Genomic DNA, 27,050 nt, shown 5'->3' with positions numbered 1-27,050 from the left:
AAATTCCGACACCCAGGGAGTAAACTGACGGTACGTACGTCATGAGCAAGCACTGCACATTCCCACAGTACAGCAACATAGACCTTACTTCAAAGCTGAAAGGTGTCAACCTACAGACCGTTAATTCCCGGGAAAGCAGCTGTTTTTACGGGTTTACCGATTGGAGGCAGGCAGTTCCTGCTGATTGGCTCCTTTAATGAAGCCCTGACACAGAGCTTGCTGTACAATTACTGCACACGAGAGGAGTGGCTTTAAATGTATTTCCCTTCACATCTTCAAAGACCAATCTGTGCTTTATGGGATCCTAGTGCACATGGGAAGCTAAAATGGTATGAAAGCTTCTTTTGAACAGTCAAACATTGGCCTGAACAAACAGTTCACCTGATCTGTGACGCGCAAGGTTACCCAAACTCATCTTAAAAGAACAGGGTGAGCCGTAACTTGTTTTTTCCATTTTACAGCTCAAGCCACTAGTCCTGACCTGAAGAAAATACTCCACTAAAACTCAAATCCAATCAAACCCAAACCTTCTATGACACATTATTGGCAGATGGGGTTGTATAGAGTAAATTGTGGTTTTACCCCACAGACGAGTTGTGTGTATGTTCAGACCTGCAGACAGAGGGGAGAAGAAAAAAAAAAAATAAATAAAAAATCAGGGAATGTTGTCTTTCCCATCCATCGACAGCCATGGAAACAGAAGGAAGGAAGTCTGTGTCCCTGGCAGGGCACGGACTGAGAGCACTGGCAGTCAGGTTTGGCATCGTTTCAGTGCTGGACTGGTCCCCCCCCCCCACCGGACTGTTGCTAATGTAAACACATAAAGGCTTCTGGGAGTCTTCTTCAAACAACCAGCCCTCACGTGACCAATGACCGTACCCTTCACTTTCTTTTTCTGACATTTTTCCTCGGTTTCTTTTTTTTTTTTTATTTCTTCAAGCACTGCTCTTCCTTCCATCTACACTGTAAAAGTAGCTATTAACTCACAGATAGGGCTAAGAGCTAGAATTCAGATGGCAACTTCTCATAATCCCCAAAAAAACATGATAATGAAACCAAAAACCAAGTGGAAAACATCTTCATGAGAAACATGTCTAGTGATGATAGTAGCCTACTACCATCTAGTGATGTTAGTAGCCTAGTGTTAGTAGCCTAGTGGGTGTGTGTCTATATATAGACACACACACACACATATAAGAAGTAGCATGCTGGAAGTGCACATAATCTATACGCATCTTTGGTTTGGTGCATAAATTATGAGCGAGAAAGGGTTGGGAAACAGAGGAAGAACGGATGTGATGAATGCTGCACTTCACCTAGGTTTATGATGTATTGACAGGGCAGGGTTTAACTTGTCCAGAACGAGGAAGCGGGATGTGTGAGAGCTTGATTTATAAAGTAATCCTTATAGTTTATCTTCTGGGAGACACAAATAATGGCACTGAAACAAAATGGGCTGGTAGTTTCTGACAGCTCCTCCTCTCCAAGATAACGATGACTACAGAGCAGGTCAGATTCTGACTGTATATGCAGCCCAGGACCCAAATATTGGCTGATGCTAAAATCTGGTGATGTCATTGAAAAATCCTTCTCCTGTGAACGTTTGGAGGGGTGTGTGTCATAAAGTGCAAGTCTGATGAGGTGGTGCAGCCAGAAACAAACAACCAACAAAAAAAAAAAAAAAAAAAAAAGTGGTGTGCACTTGAATTAACATGCAAGGATGTTGTCCTGGTGATATTCTGTCCATGCAGCGGAAGCCTTTGTTTGGGATTATGCCAATCAGGTCAGACCTGTCACCATCGACTCCTGCAAGATCAAGGTAACTGGAATACTGAGTCATCGCCCAAGCGCGAGCCGTTTATAGACACCAACAGCGTCCCCCGACACACTAAGGCCCAGACATTAGATCCAGGACTGCCCATCAAAAGCAGGTTTCAAACACAGTGACCCCGATTACTGCAGTCACCGAGAACTCCCCACTATGTTTTTAGCCACTAATGTTCTTCACGGGAAGGCTGAAAGGTGCCTGCATCGCTGTTCTTGGAAAACTTAATGGGAACCGGCTGCCGATGTTGGTTTTGGAAGGACTGCTTTGCCGCTGGAGACCCCCTCTTCTTGTCTTCCAATTGCTGACGTCAAATAAATCACAGAAATAAACTGAGAAAGCACAACACGACACTCGGGCTGCGCAGGGTATACGATATAAATTTGGGCAGCGGGAGAGATTTTGATTATACAGGCCTAGAAGTATCTGCTCCTCGTGAAAATGTACATTTGCATAAAAATGACTTTAAATCGAGAAATCTAAAGTTTTTTCTCCAGACCCAATAAATAAAATAAAACTAGCCTGCAATCTGGCAGCAATCCACCAGTCACTGCGCACTTCCGGCTTTACTAAAGGAGTCAGTACCCAATCTGGACCATCACAGGTGCAGAACCGAGCTGACATGAAAATGGCCATGGGCGATCATTATGATTTTAAGAATCGCTAAATAAAATCTCAGGAGCGACTGAATGCTAAAATATGAACAAGTGTTATTTAAATACTTTCTGACAATAAAGACTCTACAGCTGAATACAGAAAATCCTAAAAAATGTTAAATAAATCAGTCGCATCATACAAATACCTGGTTTGTCACTGGCCTTATGCCGATGGTAGCAGCACAGCTGCTTCCTGACGGTAACCTTTTCTGACCCGCCCACCCCAGTCCTTAAAAACACACAACACATCAGCTGAGGTCCTGAAACCAAATATACACACGTAGTCAAGTTGCAACAGGCAACAAACCGAAAATGGGCCTTCTGCGTCCTGGCATGAGTATGTGCCCTGAGAAGTTGGTTTTGCTTTAATATTGCCTAATATTTGTGCGGTGAGCAGTGCCCGGAGCAAAAAAGCAGAGCAATGCTGCTGGGGAAGTGACACTCTGCAAAAGCAGCAGTCTAGAAATGAGGAAGCAGGACAAAAAAAATCCTACAGTGACCACGAAGGCGCACACTTTATATTACAAAAGAAAAACTGCCAGTTTTATCCTTTAAGATAAAGTTTGCAAATAGGTCAGTCTATTGTGCCATTAAAGATTCGGCTCAAATACACAGCCAGAAGTCAGATATGAATGAATGGATCCTTCACAGTGAACGAACTGCGGTCTCCTACACAACAGCAGAGGAGGGGAGTATGTACCAACTATACTGCACTGTACTCCAGCCGAGAACTGGGAGTCGCAAATGAACAAAATTGCATCGACTAGCTAAAGACAGACCTGCTTAGTAGAAATTCCTCGTCCCAGACACGTTATAAAATAAAAACACATGCGAAATAAGCAGTCACTCCACGCACTGGCTTTTTTAATCTGGATTTGCAGCAGTGCAGTGCAGTACAGTACAGTACAGTGCGTACAGCGCGCTGTGCCTAATTCTTTGCCATTAAGACGTTAATACGCACCACGTGTTTGTAAACAAAGTGCGCCCTTTGCACCAATTTATCTGCTTATAACGGCGATAGCAGCGGCCAGTCTCGTCGGATCTCGCGATACCTCAAACGTCGACGGCAACTAAGTCGAACCCGAACCGGCACGAGATTTAAATGCTCACGGATACTCTTTATTTAAAGCAAGTAAATACAAAGTAGTAAAGAGGCAAAGACAAATAAGACATTTCATACATTTAAAAAGAAGACGAGGGTGGCGATTAATTAATGAAATTATGAGACCGCGTGAACAGCGATTCGTTCGTTTACCTTGAAGTCCAGCGGTTTACCCAGCACCTTCCTGATAAACGAGGTTCTCGCGGTGAAGAAGTATTCCTCCGAGTCGTCTTCCAAGCTGCTGTAGCCACTGCTCATGGTGCTCGTCCACGTCATTTGAGGGTCCAACTCCAGCTTTCAAACTTCCGCGCATAAAACTCGGCACCGCGATAAAAAAAAAAAAAGAGCGACGCGTCGCGGACCAAAAAACAAAAAAAAACCACAAGAACGGGTCCACTTCGAGCGACGAACGTCTTGAACGCGGGCCGCGTCGCCGGCGACGGTGGGGTTCAGCCGACACGCTCCGCGCCCGTGGAACTTCTGGCCGCCCGTGAACGCGCCGCGGGGACGCGCCCACCGGTACCCAACGCTCCTGTCAGCGCGGCAGAGTCTACTTCCGGGTCTGTGAGACGTGTCTCGGTTTAAAACGCTACCGACTAAAACAGTAGTGTTACACGAAGTGTAGTTAAACCAGTACTGTGCTAGCTTGTTTAATCTACAACACAGGCCAAAAGTTTGGACACACCTTCTCATTCAATGTGTTTTCTTTATTTTCATGACCATTTACATTGGTAGATTCTCACTGAAGGCATCAAAACTATGAATGAACACATGTGGAGTTATGTACTTAACAAAAAAAGGTGAAATAGCTGAAAACATGTTTTATATTCTAGTTTCTTTGCTCTGATTACTGCTTTGCACACTCTTGGCATTCTCTCGATGAGCTTCAAGAGGTCGTCGCCTGAAATGGTTCTCCAACAGTCTTGAAGGAGTTCCCAGAGGTGTTTAGCACTTGTTGGGGTCCAGCTCACCCCAAACCATCTGGATTGGGTTCAGGTCCGGTGACTGTGGAGGCCAGGTCTCCACTTTTTGTTAAGTACATAACTCCACATGTGTTTCGTTATATTTTTCGTTATATTTAGCAGATAGCTAAAAATTGTTTTGGGAGTAACCTCATAAAATAACGTCACATTGAAGATTATTTTAATTAACGACAGTATTAACATATTCTCAATATGTCTGAATCGAGCTGGTAACAATATGCTGTGTCACCAAACATGTCTGAACTTTGTGAGCAAAGGTGACAGAAACCTGTCAATAGGGTGTGCCACTGGTTTACAATATTCTCCCATTTCTGGAAAAATACAAAAATACCCACTTTACTCATTTACAACTTCTGGACAGTTGTGCATAAATCCAACAACTGGCCTTGTTTTACATTTACAAAAAAATCTTCCATATTGTCATGGCACCTCTCTGTTATTAGCCAACATAATTCAGCTTTCTTAGCCATGTGGTTGAGACACTTCCCCAATGATTTGCATTTCCCTTTCAAATGAAAAATGTTCTGCTTTGCTTGCAACACAGTGAAACTCAGGTTGTGAGACACATGAATAAAAAGTGGCTTTGATATCTAAAATTTTTGCAGACACTCAAATAATGTGTAGTAGACCACCCAGACTTGTCCGACTTCATTCACCCTTGCAAAATCAAACAAAAATTGGGGTCATCTAAAGGCAACATCTGCTCCAGATCATTGGCAGGGGCAGCCACACCCCACAAACTACAGGTTTTCAGCATATTCGCAGGAAGATGGCAGTCTCATTTAAACCCAAAGAGCACACAGAGCACATATAAATAACCTGTCAGCAAAGGGAACTGCAAACCATGCAAGTGGTAAACAGAATTCCGAAATCTCAGTTCTGTCTCCTCAGTCCAATATCAATTCATAACGAGAACAAAAATAAAATCATTTCTTAGTCTAATAGTCATTCACTGTCAAGCACTAGTTTGTTGTAAGTCCGATCATAGGCAGTTAATTCTGATATAAGTTACAGGAGTTCATGACGTCTGGTCACACTGAAAGCATGTGGAAGGCTCCAAGAAGAGAATCAGGAATCCGCAGGAAGCTCACTCTCATTCCTTTCCCCAGGCTGAACTGAAACAATAGGGGGTTGAGTTCCCGTGTTCTACAGTCCCCCTGGCCAACGGCCACTTTATTGCACATCACCCACATTCCACGGGCTGTTTCCAGGAGGCATTTTAAAGTGAGGGTGTGTGGAATGTCCTGTAAAGCTTCATGTAGCTTCCTCCTGCCTCCCAGCTACAAAGCCACACACGAGGACACCACCTTTCCTGTGAACTTCTCTCTATAGTCTTGCTCTAAACGCAGTTATTCTTATCTTCTGAAGGTGTGTTAAGACATGTTTATAGGTTCAGTGACACATTTAAATGTTGTATTACTGTAAACAGAAGCCTCCTGTAAAGAAAGGACAGCGTTGCAATAGTTGGTGATGGGCCTTGCCATCGCTGCTGATAAAAACCTGTGATTGAATCCAGGTTTCTCAGTTCTCTAATTGGAGTCGGTGCATACAGTTGTCTGGTACTAGGTTGAGGAGTGGCTCCTGCCTTGCGCCTAAGCATTTCTGCTTGAGACTTTCTCCTCTTCAACAACATTCTTCATTTTTAGCAGGTCCTGAGGTATTTGACAAGCTCAATGTCAGCAGATTGTTTCCAATTCCTTTAGGTGTTCTTCAGCTCTGTCAGATGTTATTATGCTATGATAACCGTATCTTCTTGAGCCCCAAGGCTCACCAACTGCTCCAGCATCCAGAGCTTGAGATCAAAGGCATTTAGCTGGTCTGTGCCACAAAACAGCGTCACTGTATCTTTAAAGGAACTCCCTGGAGACCTGGACCTGTTCAGTGAAGGATTATCCCTGAGACCTCCATGCACACACACATTTTAATAAACATCCGAGGTACATCTCTTATGCACCACTGAGTCTCTGTCAAGATAAACGGAAATACTATAGCAGCACTGTTCACTTGGAGATCTTATAAGGCCGCCGGAAAAGCCTTTAGTGGATGTTGATAAAACTGACAACTCACCTCAAATGGCTTTAATGTCCCAGATCAACATGTCTAAGAATTACCTCAGCATCTTTCTGTCTCATGAAGAGTTCTGCAAACAAACAGACGGCCGATGACCTCACCCCCTCAGGTAGAGGCAGACCCCGATTCCCTTACTGAAACACAGTACTGTTTAGGGACAATCACCACACCCCGATTCAATCGCAAAGCTTTCCCCCCAGCAAACCACAGATATCTGCACAGCCATCAGGCTGTAGACTAAATAGGAGCCAATTAGCATAATCACCACACTGATGCTACCTTAAGTACAAAGGACAACACACAGATGCCCACCAGAGCAGGTTCAGTCTTGCCTTTTCAGGATTACGTATGGCATCGGCGGACCTGTTCATCAAGATATTTAGCATTTAGCTGGAAATTACATACTTGGACTACTACTCTTGCTTTCCTTTTTAATACAGTAGGATCGTGGCCAGATGCTTTTGACCCACAAACTCATATTCACCAACATTTTAACCTTGGAGGCAAGGAACTCAAAAGAACTCCAATCCTAAAATATCTTCACATAAAAAGGAACCAACAAAGGTCACCGTTTTTAATTGTCTGGTTTATCTGAAGACAAACATGTTCTAGATTAACATCTCAGTTGGCTCAGTCTGGTACAGCTTCTGTAAACACCTGGGCTCATTCATATCAGCAGGGTGGGCTCAGTGCTGCCCTGATTCTTTGAGCATGGAGGAGAAGGCTGTTAACAATGTCTGATACGCACTGATCAAATCCAAAAGTGCTCTCTCTGAGATACATCTGCAACCAAAACTACTGTGGAGGAATTTCTGATATCAGATTAGCAATCAGATTAATTTTTTGAGCTATATTTTTTAGATTCTGGAAAGAAGCCCCAAATGAATAGTGATTTATTATTTTTGTCTCAATATTATCTAAAGCAAAGATCACAAAGATTGCTTTGGTGAATATGCAGAGTTGGAACATTTTCAGGCTAGTAAAGTATAACATTCAGGACCCCACCAGTGTTTAATTGGATGCCATCACTGTGGTCATGTGATTAGAATGAAAAACATTTTTGGTGCCAGGGTCAGGAACTCTGATCTGATTCCAAGCCAGCATGTTTCTTAAATGCAGCCCTCACGATTGTGGCTAAAGCTGGCAGCAATCAAAAGTCACACACATGCACACTGCAGTGCACACTCAACTTGTATAGTGCAGCATTATCTCAGAATTTCCACTGTACAGGTGTTTCTATTTGATCTCTCTGTCACCATGGTAACCCATAATATCTACCTCTCCAACATTCTTTCAGTGGAATTCTGCTTTGTCTAACTAAGATTCTTTTGTCATTGTGTCTATTTGACCGAGCTCTGAGTGCTCTTGTAACCTTGCAGGTCTCCAAAGCAACAGGGTTGCTAAATAAGACTCTAAAACAGCATTGAAATAAAAAGGAAGTGTTTATGACCATTTTACATAGAATGCTTACCCTGGATTTGACTGTATGACCTGGTCCAACCCATTATGGAACAAAATATGATGAAAAAAGATAAGACTCGCAATTACGAATCGGAGACATGAGGTGGAAAAGTGAGGGAGGAAGATGTTTTCACCATCTTAAACATTAAGACACTGAAAGATTTTTTAAAATGGTGCTTTTCATTTCGTTCTAACTGTTGTTGGTATGTTTGTTTTCGTTTTTCTTCCAGTTCTGTTCAAGTAATAGTAAAAACAAATACATTCAGGGCAGATGAGAAATATCTTCAGTTTTTGTGACTCACAAAGGTCAGGGGGGGTCAATCCTCAAACAAAATGCAACACACCCTGCCAATGCACTCAGTTTGAACCTCTTTGAATCTGGAAATTAGAGAGACACTAAAGCACCTTGCAAAAGAGCCTGTGACTGTGGAACAAGAAGAAGACACAAACATTAAATCACACCCACTTTAAGACACTTAAGTAGAATATGGAAGGCATTGGGGACGGGGGGGAAATGCAAGAAACTCCATGCTGCACAGGTTTAGTTAGTAAAAAGTCTTTTTTTCAGAAAGCTTTGCTCTAACCTTTGCTGTCAGAAGATTGAGAGACCTGCATGCTTATTATGTCCGCATTTCACACACACTTTCCCATGAAGCCATATTATGTCACTACACATTTTGCTGAGCACAAAAAGATGTACCATCTCATATGCATATACAGTTTCTCAGAAAAGTGAGTACACTATTCTCTTCTTCTAAAGGTAATGTATAAGAAAACAGTTTGCTGAAGACAAACAGACTAAGGACATGGATTACTGTGGTCTGAAGTTAAGACAAGATAAACTTATTTGGTTCAGAAGGTGTCAAGCGTGTGTGGCGGCAACCAGGTGAGGAGAGCAAAGACCAGTCAACAGTCAAGCATGGGAGGCCACATAAGCCCTGCCGGCACTGTGGAGCTACAGTTCATTATGGCAACCATGAATGAATGCAGAACACAATCCCCTCCCTATGAAAACTGGGCCGCAGGGCAGTGTTCCAATATGATAACAACCCCAAACAAGGAACTGAGGGTAAAGGTGCTGGACTGGCAAAGCATGTCTCCAGACCTAAACCCTGTTGAGCATCTGTGGGTCACCCTCATCCAAACAGAAGGCAGAGGAACACATGGTCCCTAACATCCACCAGCTGTGTGATGTCATCATGTAGGAGTGGAAGAGGATTCCAGTGGCAACCTGTGAAGCTCTAGTGGTGGGCAGTGGTGGCCTAGCGGTTAAGGAAGCGGCCCCGTAATCAGAAGGTGTTCTCCGCCAAGGTGCCACTGAGGTGCCACTGAGCAAAGCACCGTCCCCCCACACTGCTCCCCGGGCGCCTGTCATGGCTGCCCACTGCTCACTCAGGGTGATGGGTTAAATGCAGAGGACAAATTTCACTGTGTGCACCGTGTGCTGTGCTGCTGTGTATCACATGTGACAATCACATCACTTCACTTTATGCTTTACTCACTTTTGTTTATACAAGCGGTACACTGACTGCTTTACATTGTATGAAAGTGTTGTATCTCCAGTGTTTTTCCAATGAATGTTACATGATGTGATAAAATGTGAGGGTGTACATGATTTCAGATATGGCCGTTAGTCTCAGTGATCAAGCAGTTTTATCAATTTGCCCTTATAATACGGAATGCAGTTGTAATTTGCACTTTTACTCAATAGCAGCATAGTGTGCCCTCATTTTACATCCAGGTTTATACATAGGTGACCAAAACAATCACACATCACTCTCCTCAGTTTGGAAAAGCTTGCTTCCTCTGTGAAAAATAAATGAATACTACGAATTGTTTCCATAATCAAAGGACTCGTTTTTTTTGTTTTTTTTTAATATATTGCCTGTCATGAAGTATATCAGTTGGGATTTAGACCTCATCACAGTACTGATATGGCACCGGTTAAAGTGGTTAATGACCTGCTGTTGGCTTCTGATCTTGCTGCTTGTCCTGCTTGACCACAGTGCAGCGTTTGATACTATTGATCATGCTATTCTGCTTGATGGGTTAGAGAATGTTGTTGTGATTAAGGGAATCGCTCTCTCAGGGTTCAGATCATATTTGACTGATCGGTATCATTTTGTCGACTTTAATGGTGATTTGTCTTCACAGTTTGGCGTTCCACAAGGTTCCATCTTAGGTGCGTTGCTATTTTCCTTATACATGTCACCTTTAGGTCACGTCATGTGTAAACACAGTTGTATTTATCAGCAATGAGAGGCAGCAGCTGAACAGAATAGAGAATTGTCTAAATGCTCACCAACTTTTGTCTGTTAAACCCTGATAAGACAGAAGTACTTGGCCCTCATGCAGACAGACGTATGCTGCCCGACTACATCATTTCTAACTCACCAAGTACAGAAGCAGTGGAGTGGACTTTAGTCCATGCCCCCTTTGTTCAAAGGGTGTGGGGTCACTACTGGTACCCAAAGTAGAGGAGGATTCTTTACCAGTTGTACAATGCCACTGTCTGCCGCTGCTTCAGTTTGTTCTCTCCGAGGCACTGAATCAAATGCATAGACCACCTCCAGAGTCCAATGAAGAGACCACCAGATAAATCCAATGAACTGCTGACGAGACATCTCAGTATGAAATGTTTCAGAGGGTCACCACAGCCACCACCACGTAATGGCCAAAGCTTCCAGGATCTTCAAATAGACCAGTAGCCTTATAATGGACATGCAATGTACACCATGACACTGGACTAAAACCTACTATGCACTACATTTAGACTTTTTCACCACTACGACTTTTTTCTTTTCTTGGACAAATCACCAACCCTGCACTGACACCAACTGCAGGCTCACTCTACCTTGGAAAGGGGTCCATCTCTGTGTCACTCCTTCCCAAGGTTTCTTCCTTTCTTTTTTTTTTGTGGAGTTTTTTTCTTTTGTGCAGAAGGGTCAAGTGTGGGGGGTGTCAACTGTAGGGCCTGTCAAAGCACATTGAGACATACTGTATGTGATTATGAGCTAAATAAGAAATAAATGTTGTTGCCTATGACAGTTCAAGGACAAGGTTTGTGGGAAGCATTTGGCAGTCCTTTCAGTGCAGGGACATTATTTAAGATTTTCACAATCATAGTGAAATAGTGCTTGCGTTGACGAAGCCCAGTTGCTAGCTTTTTTTTGTATGATCATGTGGTCAGAATGTGGTAAATCCCAAAACCTACAGAGAGGCAGTTTTGTGCAGCAATGTGCATTTTAAAACACCAACTAAACTTGCTTTATTCATGACCCAGTCTTTCTTTAGCAACAACAAACCACAAACTGCTATATTTTTGAACTGTGAGACTGAGTAGAGAATATGTTTGGAACACGGCTCCTTTTTCAGCTGGTCCAAAGAAATAGATTGGAGTCCAGTGTACACAGTTGTATATAATTTAGAGCAATGATACAGCATAAACTCAAAGCATCTAAGTATGGTGTTGGGTACCACCACACTTGGGTACTCATCTTCATCCCTGTCGTGACACATCACTCCATCATCATCTGTTCAGGTGGACACAAAGTCTACATAGTCTATTTAGCCACAGTTTCCACATGATAATTTCCCCACAATTCTATTCCCAGGTAAACAATATTCTCAAACAGAGCTCACCAGAAAACCAAGTGATTTTGAAGATTGTCATATGCTATACAAAACTGTATTTATGCCTGTGACACGTTGCATCAGTGTCTATTTGTTGCATTTGTGTCTAATGAAGCCTGAGTGTGAACACGTGGGTGTGTGTGCGGTGAGTGCGTATTGTGACCATCTGCCATGCCACACATCCTGCCTGTGTTTCCCGTGAGGAAACTCTCTCTTCCCTTCATCTCTGTTCCTCTGCTCTGGATCCCGTCAACACCCCTCAGCCACTGTGCTGCAGCCTTGAAATTAAGACCCCGAGTCCCTCTAAACCAGTTTTTATGAGTATGCCACACAACCTCAAGGGGTCTGGACCAAGAGATGACCTATAGGTGCTAGAAGGAGCACTGCTGATCACCCTGCCACTAAAATTCATGAGATTTAGGTTTCTAGTTTCCCATTGTCCCACAGCACTTTCTACAGTCAATATGGTTGGAATTACTGTATATCTGCATGCTTACCTCTCCAGCTGTGTAGGATGCAGGTGTCATTCCTTACACTAATGCAAACCAGATGTCTGTTACCGTATCATCCGTGGGTGATAAACTAATTTAAGGGTAAAATTGTGATAAATGGTCATTTCAGGAAAGCTCACAATACTATTAAAATATGCATTTTCTAGATGTTTGAACAAGACCAGGTACAAGAAGTCCTGTTGAATGGACCCAGTTTTTGCCTTGAGGCACCCTGGTCTAGTTTCAGCCCTGGTGAAAGGGTCACCTCACTAGGCTGGAATGTGGAATGGAGTGGGGGGGTCAGTTTCAGCAGGGAGTGGCCCAGACAGCTGCAACCTCTCCGTGCTCCATATGATAGTGAATGAAAGACTCTGCCAACCCTGTACTTAGTCCCAGATTACAAATCAGTGACATCTAAATCAGTCACGCCTTCCTTCCATACAAAGATCATGTCGAAGGGTGACAACCAGACCAGCAAATTCTCTCAATTACTCACACTTTATTAATGTACATTTGGTTCTCACCCTTTGGTGTAAGTCAGAAAGTAGCTATTGAGACACTAGGATGTGTCACTATTGTCTTGCTAATGTGCTGAAACACAAGTTAGGGAACTTAAGACTGATGATTATCACATGATGATGAAAATTAAAGTGTAAGGACTGAACTGATCCCTTCTAACAGTGGTTGAATACACACTGGTTAAAATTTTTACCATCGTAATGGACACTTTGTTTCCCAAGACTGTGCTGAGGTATTTAAAGGACATGCCACAGGAAGTGTCAGGAAGCTGTTAGCTGACCCTATACATGAAACATGTATGGTCCCTGTTTGGTCAAGGGTCATTTAAGATGCCACTGCCCCTGCTTGGGTGCATTCAAAGGGCCTAGAATACTCACAATGCAAATGATCACTCACACTATTCTAGGGCTGCTTTTCTGTGTAACCAATGTAGGGAGACATACAGACATATATACGTGTTTGTGTGTGTATCGGGGTGGTACAGTGAGCCAGAGAGGACTTTATTTCATTCTCCCACCAACACTGTGCCAGGCCAATAATTCTCTTGTATTGGAAAAAGATAAAGATCCCTTCTTTTGTAGTAATTATCACCCCATTTCCTTGCTCTGGGCCAAAATGTTGGTGGCCAAAATGCTGGCCAGACTTTTAGAATCTGTTCTGCCTACAATTATGTCATTGGATCTAACAGTGTTTATTAAAGATAGAGATTCTTTTCATATCATCAGATTTTTAATATATATTTTGTATACACCCATACTCTCCATACTTTCGATTTTGGAAATATGTTCAATATATTCAAATATGTTCAGTATGTGGTATCCTGCTGAAAAATACAAGGTCTTCCCTGAAATAGACATCTTCTGTGTCAGCAGATTTCAGCATTTCAACACATTTCAGTTCCTTCCAAAACATGCAAGCGGCCCTTACCATATGTACTTATGTACCATCAGAGATGCTGCATTTTGAAGTCTTCCTCATCTTCAGCCTTTAGGACACAGTGTCCATGACTAATAACAAGAATGTCAAATTTTATGAGTAATGCATTGTCCTCTGAGGGCCCAAAGGCCATGGTCTTTGACCTTGTCCTTTACACACAGAGATAGCTCTAGTTTCTATGATGAGATTTGCAAAGCCTTTGCAATCTGACGTTGAGGAACATGGTTTTTAAAGTACTCCATAACCCACTTTTTACTCTGGCCCTCTTTACTTCTGAGAGACTATGCCACTCTAATACATCCCCTTTATAACTGATCATGTTATAAACCTGAAATTAATTAACTGAATTAGAAGCTCTCCCAGCAGAACCTTCTTGAATTTATCCATTTTTGGGGACCTGTAGCAGACATCAATTTGGAAATTAGCTCATTTAGTAGGCTACGCAGGGGCCATGGGGCTGGTGCACATATGCCTGATTATGGAGTCCTGATCCATCCCAGCCGACACCAATTAGGCTTAATGGACCAGGACTCCATAAAACCCAGGGAGCAGTACTCAGATGTTGCTGCCACATTGAAGCAGACACTATTCCTGAACTTTTGCGTTTATGTTTATGTCCCCTTGTTTTCGGCCATTTTTGTTGTTGTTTAAATAAATCCCTTCCTTGAAAGATGTCCGGATTCTACGCTTTCTTCACCCATCAGCCCTCTGGGGTGACATGTGTAAAAACATTTGTCATGCTTTATTTTGGTGTAAATAAAATATTAGCTCATGTTATTTGTCCATTTTATTTAAATTTAAGGAACATACCAATTTTTCCAGAATTCAGGTTGTACTTTTTGCATTAAGCCCGGAATTTTGTTGACATGGGGCAGTGGTGGCCTAGCGGGCAAGGAAGTGGACTGTAATTCAAAAGGTTGTGGGTTCGAACTCCGGACCACCAAGGTGCCACTGAGCAAAGCACCGTCCCCACACACTGCTCCCCGGGCGCCTGTCATGGCTGCCCACTGTTAACTAAGGTAATAGGTTAAATGCAGAAGACACATTTCATTGTGTGCACCATGCGCTGTGCTGCAGTGTTTTACAATTACAATGTAATTGCACATGTGTTGTAATTTTAAATCACATATATATTTGTACATAGTTTGAACTACTTTTTACAAGTAAGCTTTAGTAACCTTACCTAGATAGTTATCCTACATTTCTTCCTTAGGGTAGTCGTTGTACTTCAAATTAATAGTAGCCTATTGAGTATGAAGCAAAAGACCTCAAAGTCACATGTTCAAACCCCGCTTAGTACGATTATGTCCCTGAGCAAAACACTTAACCTGATTGTACTACTACAAACTACTGATTGTAAGTCTCTCTGGATTAGGGCTATAATTGCTCTAAATGTAAATTTCTTCCGGTGTGAAATAGTTGGATGCGCTACAAGTAGCTTAACCAAAACTGCTCATCATGCATTTCTTACATAAGCATACGCAACATTCAAATGTTCAGGACAGTAATAATGACATGTAGCAGAGCCTACAGTTTCTACACCCTCTAGTGGATATTTGGTTGTAAGATTATATGATTAAAGACTTTTCAAAGTCGTCCGATGTTCTCCCCATTACGTAAATGCAAAACAACCAGAGAAACTACTCACAGTATATAGGCTTTGGTTGTTGTTGAGGTGATCTTGTGTATAGAGAGCGTGGGGTCCATCACTTTGGTTACAGTCAAGGGACACGCGATCACGGCACTGGGGGTGACAGCTGTACTTACAGCCTAGAGTAAGAGAGAAGCCAGAATTTCACCACAGCATGCACCACTCTGGTTAAAAGAACCACAATGATGATTACTGATTTGGGAATAGGTATTAACTATGGCACAAACAGCAGGCATAGCCATCAATGATTCCAATTATTCCAAGAGGTCGTGGCTTCAGTCACATTACATAAACTAGTATCTTGGAGAATTTCATAAAAAAAGAAAGATAAATCAGAATTAGAAAAGCACATTTTTGTCATAACCTCTACAATTTAAACATAATTTAAACATCAGGTTTAAACATTGTTTGTTCATGTATATTGTTTCTTATTCAGATTATTAAATATGTGTCTTAAAATTTGCAATCATCTTCGAAAGTGACTACATTATAATCTTCACTCCACTGGTGGAGATACTGCCATTGTTGTACTGTGGTCATAGGCATGAGGCTGAAGAGCAGCATACAATTGCTGATTTCCCATGGTACAGCACCACCTTGAGTGTATTTTCAATAATACACCAGCTTACATTTAAATGATTCATGGCTTTTGTATGAAATGTATGACAAATCTGTTCCTAAGAAGTACTATTCAGGCAGCAGATTATGTGATGATAGCACATTAAACAATGTGTGTGTGTGTGTGTGCATGTGTGTGTGTATGTATAAGGTGAATCAATAAAAAAATGTAATTTCTTTGCAGATTTAATTGATTAAACTGTAAATGTAATAAAATGGTCACCAGTAACCACTCCAGTTTATTTGAAAGAGTGGAAAAATCCTGCCAGTCCTAGATGACCAACAGAACGTGCACGTCATGCAAACAAGGAAACCATCAGAACATTATGTAAATACGGCAAGAAAGTGACCTGAATTGACTTCCATCTCATTTCAAAGGAGCCTTAGCCTTTTACTGGAAAACACAATCCTGGGGATAAATTTCATTCCGTGAATTTCCCACTCAATTTCTACTTAACTGAACTTAACTTGAAATGATGAAACCAGATGGAAGATACCTGATAGCAGCTATAGGCATGTCTTCCTAGGAGTGCAAAGTGTTACACTCAGATATGATCCAGCGATGATGGGTCAGAGTGCATCCCAAAAAAACAAAAGCCAACAAAGAGGCACCTTACGGGGTCTTACCTGAGGATCTCCTCTTAACCTGCTGGGTGATTTTGCCAGAGAGTTTGCAGACGGCCGCTCCCATCCCAAACCCTGCTCCAGGTGGGACGGCCAGGCTACTAGACCAGGCTGAACGTATTCACTCACAGGGTGTTTCCATCACAATAGACACTTCATATATTTCGAAAATAGACTCTGGAAGCCCCGGTTCCTGCATCGTCCTGTTGCAGCAGCAGCGCATTTGCTTACAAATCCCTCTCTGCCGCTCTCTCTTTCCCCCTGTGTGCGTTTCCCTCTGCTGTGTGGGGTTATTTGACTGTCAAATGCCAGCCTCTTGTGATGGACACATAGCAAAGGAGAGTGGGTGATGAGATGGAGGTGTGCTGACTCAGGCCTCTCTTTCTCCTCCTCACACGTACACACACTCTCACCAGAGCCAAAAAAAAAAAAAAACCCTACCCACCCATTTACTCTGCTCTTTACTTTTCCCTGCACAACACAGCCGGAGATGCAGCAGACAGTGAAGTATCTCTGCATCTGCAAAGAACACAAGCTGAGCTGCGTTTGGAAAGCCGCGATGCCACAAAAGACAGGACATTCATGAGCTCAGCACGACGTTGCGCCAGTGGCCTGCAGGAGCAGTTCGGGTGATGTGCTGAACGCTGGATTTATTTATTTGTGTCTGTGTGTCTCCTGGATTGTAGAGAAAGAGATCTGTCTCAGCGGTAATGGGTCTTCTCGGAACAAAGGGTTGAGACTCATCAATAAAAAATCACTTAGAGAGAGAGATCCTGCCTCCCAGAAATTATCCCTCTGTCTCTCTCCCTCTCTTTCTCCCTCTCTCTCTCTCTCACACACACACACAGACACCTTCTCAGACAATGACATGACAGTGCAGTATTTAGAGTCAGGTGACTAATGTCTGGGTCTGCCCCATGTCTTAAGCTATGCTTTGGCACAAAAAAACACATTAACCAAAAACCTCTTTCCTCCCACTTGTCATTAGGGATGAAAGACATTTTTGTTTTACTTTGTTAACTTACTTAAGTAGACATTTTGGGTATCTAAACTTCATTGCATTAATCATTTTTAAGACAACATTACGGTTGTGGCCAAAGGTTTTGAGATCGACACAAAGTGAAAGTGAAGTGATTGTCATTGTGAAACACTGCAGCACAGCACATGGTGACATAACAAAATGTGTCCTCTGCTTTTAACCATCACCCTCAGTGAGCGGTGGGCAGCCATGAAAGCAGAGTGTGGGGATGGTCCTTTGCTCAGTGGTACCTCAGTGGCACCTTGGTGGTTCAGGATTCGAACATGAACGCTTAGTTAACTGCTGGGCCACCACCGCCCCAAATACTGCTTCAGTATTTTTAGATCAGTTTTTGTCAGTTGTTTCTGTGGTGTATTGAAGTACAATTACAAGCATTTTATAAGTTACAAAGTCTTTAATTGACATCACGTTTGTGCAAAGAGTCAATATTTGCAGTGCTGGCATGTTGTCAATCATCATCTGGACCAAATCCTGAATGATGGCAACCCATTCCTTCGTAATCAATGCTTAGAGTTTGTCCACCTGCCTCTTGAGGATTGACCACAAGTTCTCAATTATATGAAGTTCCGGGGAGTTTCCAAAAATGGACCAAAAATATCAATGTTTTGTTCCCCGGGCCACTTAGTTCTCACTTTGGCCTTATGACACGGTGATCCTTCATGCTGGAAAAGGCATTATTCTTCACCAAACTGTTCTTGGATGGTTGGGAGAAGTTGCTGTCAGAGGATGTTTTGGTAACATTCGTTATTCATGGCCAAGGCTCTCAAGTTTTGTGTGAGATTGTTGACTGGAGTGCGGCAGCAGAAGCAGAAGCAGCACCACACATGAATGGTCATAATAAAAACGGAAGCAGCAAACTTTGTGAAAAATGGTATTTGTGTCATTCTCAAAGCTTTCGGTCCATGACTGTATATTGTGAAGCCATTACATGTGTAGCGTGCAATGGACACGTTAGAATGGATGGTATCGCGAGGACAGAGAACCCAATTGTGAAGAAACCAATCGTGAAGAAACCAATCGTGGAGCAACGCTTACTAGACTAGAAGTGATGCTGAAGTGCATTCCAATACACCTAAACTGAAGTGAACTCAATAACTAAGCGGCACGTCTGCAGCGCTTCAGCCTTTTAACGACCCGGGAACTAGCTGCTTTTGTGTTCCCATGTTGGTCAAATGACCAGATCCATGACAGCCTGTCATGGACACTACCTGTCACCATATGAACATGTCAGACCACATCAGAGTTGCTCTTTGACAAATCCTGTACAACGGCTTTGACAGTGACGTGAGATCACTCTGTATTCATACAGAGAGATAAGAATGCAGGGAGTTTCATGAATAACACTCTATTACTATAGTGGGAAAAGCAATTTGCTACTTGTTATGCGATTTATGATCCTAATATTCACTCAACCTATTTCCCGACCCCGAAAGGACCCCCAAAGGTACAGCCCTGCTTGGGCTGGAGACAGAACATTTGATAGGACAGGGCTATATGTTCCACAATAATAAGTAGAGTGGAAGTCAGTATGAAGCAGTTCCCCAAATCTTGTGCCACTTTTTGGCACACAGAGGTAAATTTCAGACAATGTCGTAATGAAAACCACACATTTATAAAATAAAGGGTCATTTACAGCGTGGCATTTAGGTTATCATCATTTCAACAAAACCATGCACACTCCTCACTTTACGGTGTGCTACCATACCCCTCAAAGCAGTAACTGATGTGTCTATGTGTGTGTTTGCTCTCTTAATTTCAGTCGGGCTCAGGCCAGGACAGCCAGCGAACCAGCTGGGACCACACGTCTGTAACAACATCACACCGACCTACTAAGGCCAGATGGACAACAGAGTGTGGTGCAGACAATTGCGTTAAGGACCCAGACACAATCATGACATATTCCACAGCCAACTGTTAAGGACCGCTAATAATAAGTTCTTTGCAGCGGGGCCAGTAGAACCCAGAAACTATTTTGTGTGTTACTGTCAGTTGCCTCGCACATCGCTGCCACACTCTGTTCAACTGTTGCAACCTTCGACCTCCGTGGGAATTTTCTTGCCGACCCTATTAGCATAATGGTATTTGACGTCTGTCCCGTTCTTGCCATTTTGTGTGGCTAACAAACTCCAACCTACTCCCAATGTATGCAATTTGAAGTTTTTCAAACCCAAATAAATTTAATATTATATTTTATACAAAATGCTGTAAAACATCAAAATCAATTCTATAATATACATAATTTGCAATTCATTAAGTTAACCACTGGCATAAAACAGTTTGCTTCTTAGTTTAAGAAATATGACTGCGCTCCTGGACATCATGTAGTATCGAATTGTGTTTGTAGAACACTAGAGGTGATAGAAAAACTATAGGCCCGGTTTACTAACCAAACTTGGAACTATTTTGCAATAATTAGGGCACTGGTGCTAACAACATTGTTACATGCTAAGCAAGGGGCGCTAGTGTAAGGATCCTCAGGATTTACATAAATATATGAAACAATTAATAACTGCTTAGTAATTGTTTGTATCTTAAAGAGGAAAAGCTGACTACCTTTTTATTGTGTGCAATTATTTACTGCCACCCAGAACACAATCTTTAATGATGTTTTTTTTTAAAAAGGGTTTAAAATAGGAGGAGTCCCATGATTGACAGCTTTCAAACACTACTTTCTAATGCCGGATGAGTTAAACTCTCACCCATCAAACCATCACATGCACAAACGTGCTTCTTTCTGATTTTATCCGTTTAGTTACATAAATCCTAGCATGCTTTGGCCTTACACTAGCACTGACTTTCTTTCTATCTAAATTAAAAAGCACCTAATTAATTAATAGTTAATCTAGAGTATATATTCATGATGAATAAAAAACACAACACCACCACACCACAGAAAATGAACCCTGAGCAAGACACTTAACCCTAAGTTGCTCCAGGGGGACTGTCCCTGTAACTACTGATTGTAAGTCGCTCTCGATAAGGGCGATAAATGCTGTAAATGTAAATGTTTAAATGTTTTTTAAAATTTGGTAAGATTGAACGATTCGTGGTTACAGTGGAGGTCATAATAATGGCATCGAATCATCGTGTTTCGCTTAGTAATATTAAAAAGTACATTAAGAATTATTATTACTATTTCTAACCCATGACAACCCACTGAAAAAAGGGGGAATTCACCTCATGCACAGTCAGCATAGTGATAATAAACAAATCATACCATATCTATCTATACACACACTCACACAAACACACCTATATGCGACAAACCGATACAATGATTGGCAACTACACTTTGACTCACCAGAGGGCTTCCACCGAAGGGCTTCCCGGCATCCTGAGCGGCGCACCACTTTGGGCAGGCCGTAGAAAAAGCCAGTCAGCCTCCTCAGTGTCCGACTGAGTCCCCTGCCCAGCCCCATGGTTCATAAAGAACCAGGGATCCAGCTCAGAGCAATTGTCCCAGCAACCGAAGAACAGCTCGGCCGACCAGGGCCACTAAAACCGTCCAGTTGACAGCAACGCCCTTCCCAGCATCCTCTGATGGAGTGTAACCACAAGGCTCTCCCTGTCCCTCTGGTATCAACACTGCTTCCTCCCTCTTTGGCTAACTGTGGCCCCTCACATTCATTCCTCTACTACTCCACCCGTGAGAGTGTGTGTGTGTGTGTGTGTGTGTGTGTGTGTGTGAAAGAGTGTGACTGGGCCACAGTTGTCTCTATGTCAGCTGTTTGATGACAACCCCATTGTGGCAGGCCATTAACGTGTCACACAACATTGCATCTCCTCTAAGTACACTGTCCCTCTGCAGCACTAACAGATGAGCCGGGGAGTAGACAGCACCAGGCCGGTGTCAGCTATCACCCAACCGGAGGAGCGGGGGAAACCCAAACCTGCTGCAAACTACTGAAAAGAACATGTGCAGAAATGTTGCCATTAGTCTGTCACTGTCACTACACCTGATGACACAGACAGTGCAATAGGGGACATTTGAGTGTGTGTGATCTTCAACATTGCTTCAACAGTATTGACTCCACTGTGACAGGACATTTACATTTACAGCATTTACCAGACGCCCTTATCCAGAGCGACTTACAGTCAGTAGTTACAGGGACAGTCCCCCCCCTGGAGCATTTTAGGGTTAAGTGTCTTGCTCAGGGACACAATGGTAGTAAGTGGGATTTGAACCTGGGTCTTCTGGTTAATAGGCGAGTGTGTTACCCACTAGGCTACTACCACCCCATGTGACATGATCTTACTGACACTTCCTCTTAGCTGAAAATTTTATTTGCGGGAAAAAAATCCTTTGTATTTCCCTGTTGCAGTAAAGACTGTTTTACCCCATGTTACCCTGTTTTACTGATTCTCCCCATTCTTTTACATAACAGCCATCATCTTGTTCCTACCAAGACAGACGCCAGTTTTCTTTGGACAGAAATTTTTTGCTTCTTTGATCACTGCAACTGTTTTCTAACAACCGTGGAGCCAAATCTCAAACCGCTGCGTCACCAAACTCTTGGACTCTGTGTGCCAATCGCTTGACTTAATAAATAAGCACTTTTGGCACTTTTGCATGAAAACGTAATAAAACCACAGTGACCGAAGACAGCAAGGATGCATTTTTACTTATAATAAGAGGTGCACAAAATCAAGAAATCAGGAAAATGCGCAATGTAAATGTGTGTGCTCGAAAAAGTCAGGATATGACAGCCGTCGGTGGTGTGGACACTGGACGTTTTTGTCAAGGCTCTCATGGCTGCAATTTGATTCCTTTCTTCAATATCTTGACATTTACAACATATGTAAAAGCTAGTTAAGACCTAGTACATAACATCGGAATGTTTTAAAGGATTGGAAAATGTCCTGCACAAAGCAGATGATTGGCTTTGAAGGCAAAAGGGACAAAAAAATTCTAATATAAATAAATTCTCTACTTTGAGGCCTACATTTCCACAGGATTCAAAATGTGGAACAAACCAAATGAGATGACAACAAGGGCCAATAAAGACAAACACAAAAAGACACAGTAGAAGCCGTTATCTCCCGAATCTCCCAATCCAGTGACACAAACACACACACACACGCACACACTCAATTGGCTGCAACTTGAGTCACGTTGCGGGTATCGTAGTGGACACTGTTGGAGAGAAGGGCAGAAAAAAAACAGCCACCTTTGTCCCAACGTTACCCGAGTTAAGTCTGGCAATCAACAACCTGCTAAATTAATATTAAAGATCATAAACTCTTATTATAAAACATTTACAGGGTTGTTGGAATGCGTCCAGAATGTAATTTTTATGTTTGTTTTTTTTTTCTCGATGAGCGACATTTCTGTAAAAAAAAAAAATGCACTGAATCTCACAGGAGCCACGGGGTGTTTTGCAATTCAAATAATTAAAGAAAAAAAAAAGGTTTGCCGGGGTGGAGGGAGGGTGCCGCTTAAAACCTGTTTCTTTTCTTATAGGATCACATATTATACAAGGATCATACAAATCTGGAGCTTTTATGACAATAAAAACATACTGCGCAATGAGTTTATAGTCACTAATCCTAAACTTACTGTAGCTGTACAAAAAAATATATAAAAATCCAAAAATACAGAGGATTAGATGAAACCAGTCTGTCAGCATGCCTTCGGTAGTGGGCGGAAACGAATGTGTGTCCAGGTACATTTTCATCTCTACCCTGGTGTATTTTTGGAACACTTTAGGGGAGTCTTTTTTTGGGGGGTGTCCGATTATTGATCAACTGATACCTAAGTTGATCTCCAGTCGTCTTGTGTAATTTTTTTTGTATTATTTTATTCTCTTTTGCAGCCATCCCTCCCTCCCTCCCTCCCTCCCTCCCAGGCTTTTGTAGACAAAAACAACAAACAAACAAACAAACAAACAAACATCCTTTTAACTAAGTTATTAACAATAAATGGCTGCCAGATACTGTAGCATCCTCTTTCTCCTTCCATTTTAATAGCACCAGTCTTCTCGCTACAGGAGTTGAGGGCCCGGCACCCCTCTGAGGCGCGACCCCAGAACATGGGGACAAAACTCCGCCCCGCGGGGACACTCACCCGCACACGCCAGGCGGTTCTGCAAGATGTACCGGCAGCAGACGTCGCACCAGCCGCCGGACTCGTCCGGCCAGAACGCGTGGCCCTCTCCCCTCCGCAGCTTCGCGGGTTCGAATATGGTCCGCACGTCGGGGGGCCTGAAGCTCCGCTTCCTGGGCCGGGGCGCGGCCCCCGCGTCGTCGCCGGGCCTCGGCGGGTCCACGTCGGCGGCCCTGGCGCCGCGCGTCCTGGAGCCGGGCGAGGACGCGCGCTTGTCCCCCGGCGGGTCGGGCTTGTGGAACAGGGTCACCGCCACCGGCGACACCGCGGTGGCGTAGCTGAGCGGCGAGTACTTGCCGCTCTGGTGCATCATGACGAGGTTCCCCCCGCAGCGACCGGAACGCGTCGCCAAAAACCGGTGTCGCCTCGTCTCCTCCTCGTTATCTTAGAGCAGGTCTGACAAGTGCGGGGAGCGGGTCGGGTTTCAGCCGAACACAAAACCATTCAGGAATAATCGTTTTAATCCGACACGTAATAAACACGTTCTCACTTGATCACCTCGAAAAAGACCCACGATTCCAGACCGTACGTGATCCCGGGCCAGTGGCGGGTTTTGCTATGGGCAACGTGGGCGGTTGCCCGGGGCGGCGTGCGCCCATGCTGCCCTGGCATCATTGCATGGCCGCCGATCTTTGCGCCCTCATTTTGCAAGGTGGCCTGCTGCAGGAGAGAGCGGCATCTTATAACCAGCTCACTCACACAACAAAAAAAACACGCTGAAGTAGCTCTTTATTCAAATTGTCAGTTCCACCTTCAATAGTGCTCAGCAGGCTGCAGTACCTGTACTGCGCCGGTAGGGGGTGTGGGAAATCTGTTTCAGAAATAAAGAGCGTTTTAAATCTGTAGATGGTGATGATCTCTGTGCCCACTCAACGTCCTGGACTATTAGAAATTGAATTGGGGATTGTGCATTGGATTGGATGAATGCCATTCTTTTACAAACAGAGTTTAAAAGCTCTGGGCCACTGAAAACGCACTTGTTTACGGTAAAATAGGATGGGTAAAAATATCAACGAATGCCTTCCTGGCCCAAAACATTTATCACTGTAAAATTGACCTGGGAACACATAGATATTACAAAATGGACATTTCAATGTAAAATAAACATTATTGCGTCTTGCAGTATTTAAGGTGGAACCGACCATTTGAATAAGAAGCTAACTTCAGCGTCTTTGTGCACTCTAAATTCTATCACACCCCTATATGCGGGATGTGAGTATTAGTTCTTCAGTAGGCCTGCTTACTGCTGCTGCTTCTGGACTGAAGTCTCATGCCTGTCGAAAGGGGATGGGGTGGGGTGCTTCCAAATAAAGCACATTTTATTCATTCATAATATTGTCAATCAAAGCTCATTATGTAACAATTAATTTTTCCTGGCTTGTGATGAAATCACAAAAACAAACCAAATCTGCAAACCAAAGTGATCCTCAGGTTGTAGGATGGGTGTTGAGTGCAAAATGGAACACAAATGGAACATGGAATATATGTTTAACTGGTTAAATTCAGTATGGTTTTACAGTAAAAGAGAGTTATGCCATGTTTTGGGTATGGCAGGTTACTACAGTTATCTACTAATAAGATTTTTTGTAAGAAGTTTTACAGTGTGGCAGTGCAAAGTTCATTTGGACCGGCGACTGTCAAAATGCTTTTATGTCTGCAAAGTCCCTTCTTTCCAGTGCCCATGTTCTCGCTGCTCCTGACTTCCAGCGTCCATTTAACCTGGAGGTTTTGAATAGCTGCAGTTTATATTTGGGGGAGGGGGGACCCCAGGCAGAGGACACATTCTGGTTGTGAGCTTGTTTGGCTAAGAGTAGGTGTATCGCCCAGGTGGATGGATAGCACTGTAGGTATTGTTCCATTTTTTTGTTTCTTGGCAGCCAGTTCGAATCCCAATCTGCTTTTGAAAAATAGTCCTCCAGTACCAGGACTGTGGTTTTGAGTGTAGCAGGGAGGGTAGCCGGGAAGGGTAGCAGGCCGGTAGCAGACCAGACCACCAGAAGATGCACTGAATAAGGTACTCTGTGCGATGACACCCAGGGTGTCCCCATTGGACCTGGGGTCCAAGAGTTTGGTTGGGAGGCACGTTGGGTGGAAGCGGTTCCTGGCCGTGGGTAGAGAGGATGTCCTGGAGGAGAGAACACACAAGGGTGCAGTTTCTAATCCCTCTGGGTGCAATGGAATTGGACATCCCCTGTCGAAAACCTGCTGTGCTTGGGGGATCAAGATGAGACGAGTGCAAAGCCCAGAAATTGCTGCAGCTGAAGCCCGGGAAGGTTGTGTGAGTAACATGAAAGAAGCATTCCACAGATCCAGCTTTGTAAAAATCTGTGCATCGTCTAGGAGGTTGATGTTGAAGAACAGTTACATGTTCTTTCTGGTGATGCCGTTGAGCTGTTGGTAGTCGATGCAGGGCCAGAGCCCCCCGTCCTTCTTGCCAAAAAAGAAGAAATGAGCCACCGCTGTACAGGTGGAGGGACAAAAGATGCCGTTGCCCAGGGCATCACGGATGTATTCCTTTGTGGTCGTGGCTTGACTCAGAATGGGTGTGGCTTGAATTGATATGGGTTGATGTAAGAAACATGGCATGGGTTTAGGGGCGTGGCTGAAGCAGAGCGTGGCTATGTCATGGACGGGGGTCGAGGATGTCTGCATGCGTTGGGGTGGTCGGCCTGTGTACCCAATCCTTGAATAGTGCTAGTAGCACAGTGGATGTGGGGCTCATGGGTGGTCAACCAGGTAAACCTGAGAACGAGAGGATCGTGTGGAGTAGCGGTGAGGAAAAACATCACAGGTTCCTTGTGGTCAGGTTTGGTGCTTAGCCAGAGCGGTCCTGACTGGAAATGCATATGACCATCCAGTGTCCATTCATCATCTGAGCTGCATGGGTTTGTCTGGCAGGGGTGGTGAATTCAGTTTACGGTGGGGAAGCTTGTGGTTGTGCAAGAGAGGGGGATAGGACGCAGACCCAACGTACAATGGTGGTGAGATGTGTGTTGCCCCCGCAGATTCGTGACTGATTTGTGGAGCTGATTGTGCTTTACATTGCGTGTGATTGGCTTGTAGCTGGGTTGTGAGGCTGACATTGGGCAGAACCCAGCTGTAGGACATGTGAAAGTGATTGTCACACGTGATACACAGCAGCACAGCACACAGTGCACACAGTGAAATTTGTCCTCTGCATTTAACCCATCATCCTGAGTGAGCAGTGGGCAGCCATGACAGGCGCCCGGGGAGCAGAGTGTGGGGACGGTGCTTTGCTCAGTGGCACCTCAGTGGTACCTTGGCAGATCAGGATTCGAACCAGCAACCTTCTGATTACGGGGCCACTTCCTTAACCAC

General features: G+C 43.6%; 1 protein-coding gene across 6 annotated transcripts in view; it reads right to left on the bottom strand.

The window, feature by feature from the left end:
• rassf3 (Ras association domain family member 3) overlaps positions 1-24,232 on the bottom strand; it is a 39,501-nt gene extending 15,269 nt beyond the window's left edge. The window contains exons 1-2 of one of the 6 annotated variants that reach the window (XM_028954105.1): positions 23,673-24,232; positions 15,325-15,446 (exon numbers count right to left, since the gene is read on the bottom strand). In XM_028954105.1, coding sequence (XP_028809938.1) covers positions 15,325-15,446; positions 23,673-24,024 — 474 coding nt within the window. In that variant the 5' untranslated portion in view covers positions 24,025-24,232. Of the gene's footprint in view, positions 1-3,260; positions 3,343-3,736; positions 4,087-12,227; positions 12,259-15,324; positions 15,447-16,572; positions 16,779-20,909; positions 21,175-23,672 lie in introns of those variants that run through there. The other 5 variants (XM_028954106.1, XM_028954107.1, XM_028954110.1 and 2 more) reach the window with 5 other exon arrangements.
• Positions 24,233-27,050: the final 2,818 nt, after the last annotated feature.

Source organism: Denticeps clupeoides, chromosome 15 (assembly GCF_900700375.1).
Source record: "Denticeps clupeoides chromosome 15, fDenClu1.1, whole genome shotgun sequence".
In the NCBI taxonomy this organism is placed as follows: Eukaryota; Metazoa; Chordata; class Actinopteri; order Clupeiformes; family Denticipitidae; genus Denticeps; species Denticeps clupeoides.
The sequence above is the reverse complement of the archived record's forward strand: the minus strand, read 5'-3'. Positions and strand labels throughout refer to the sequence as shown.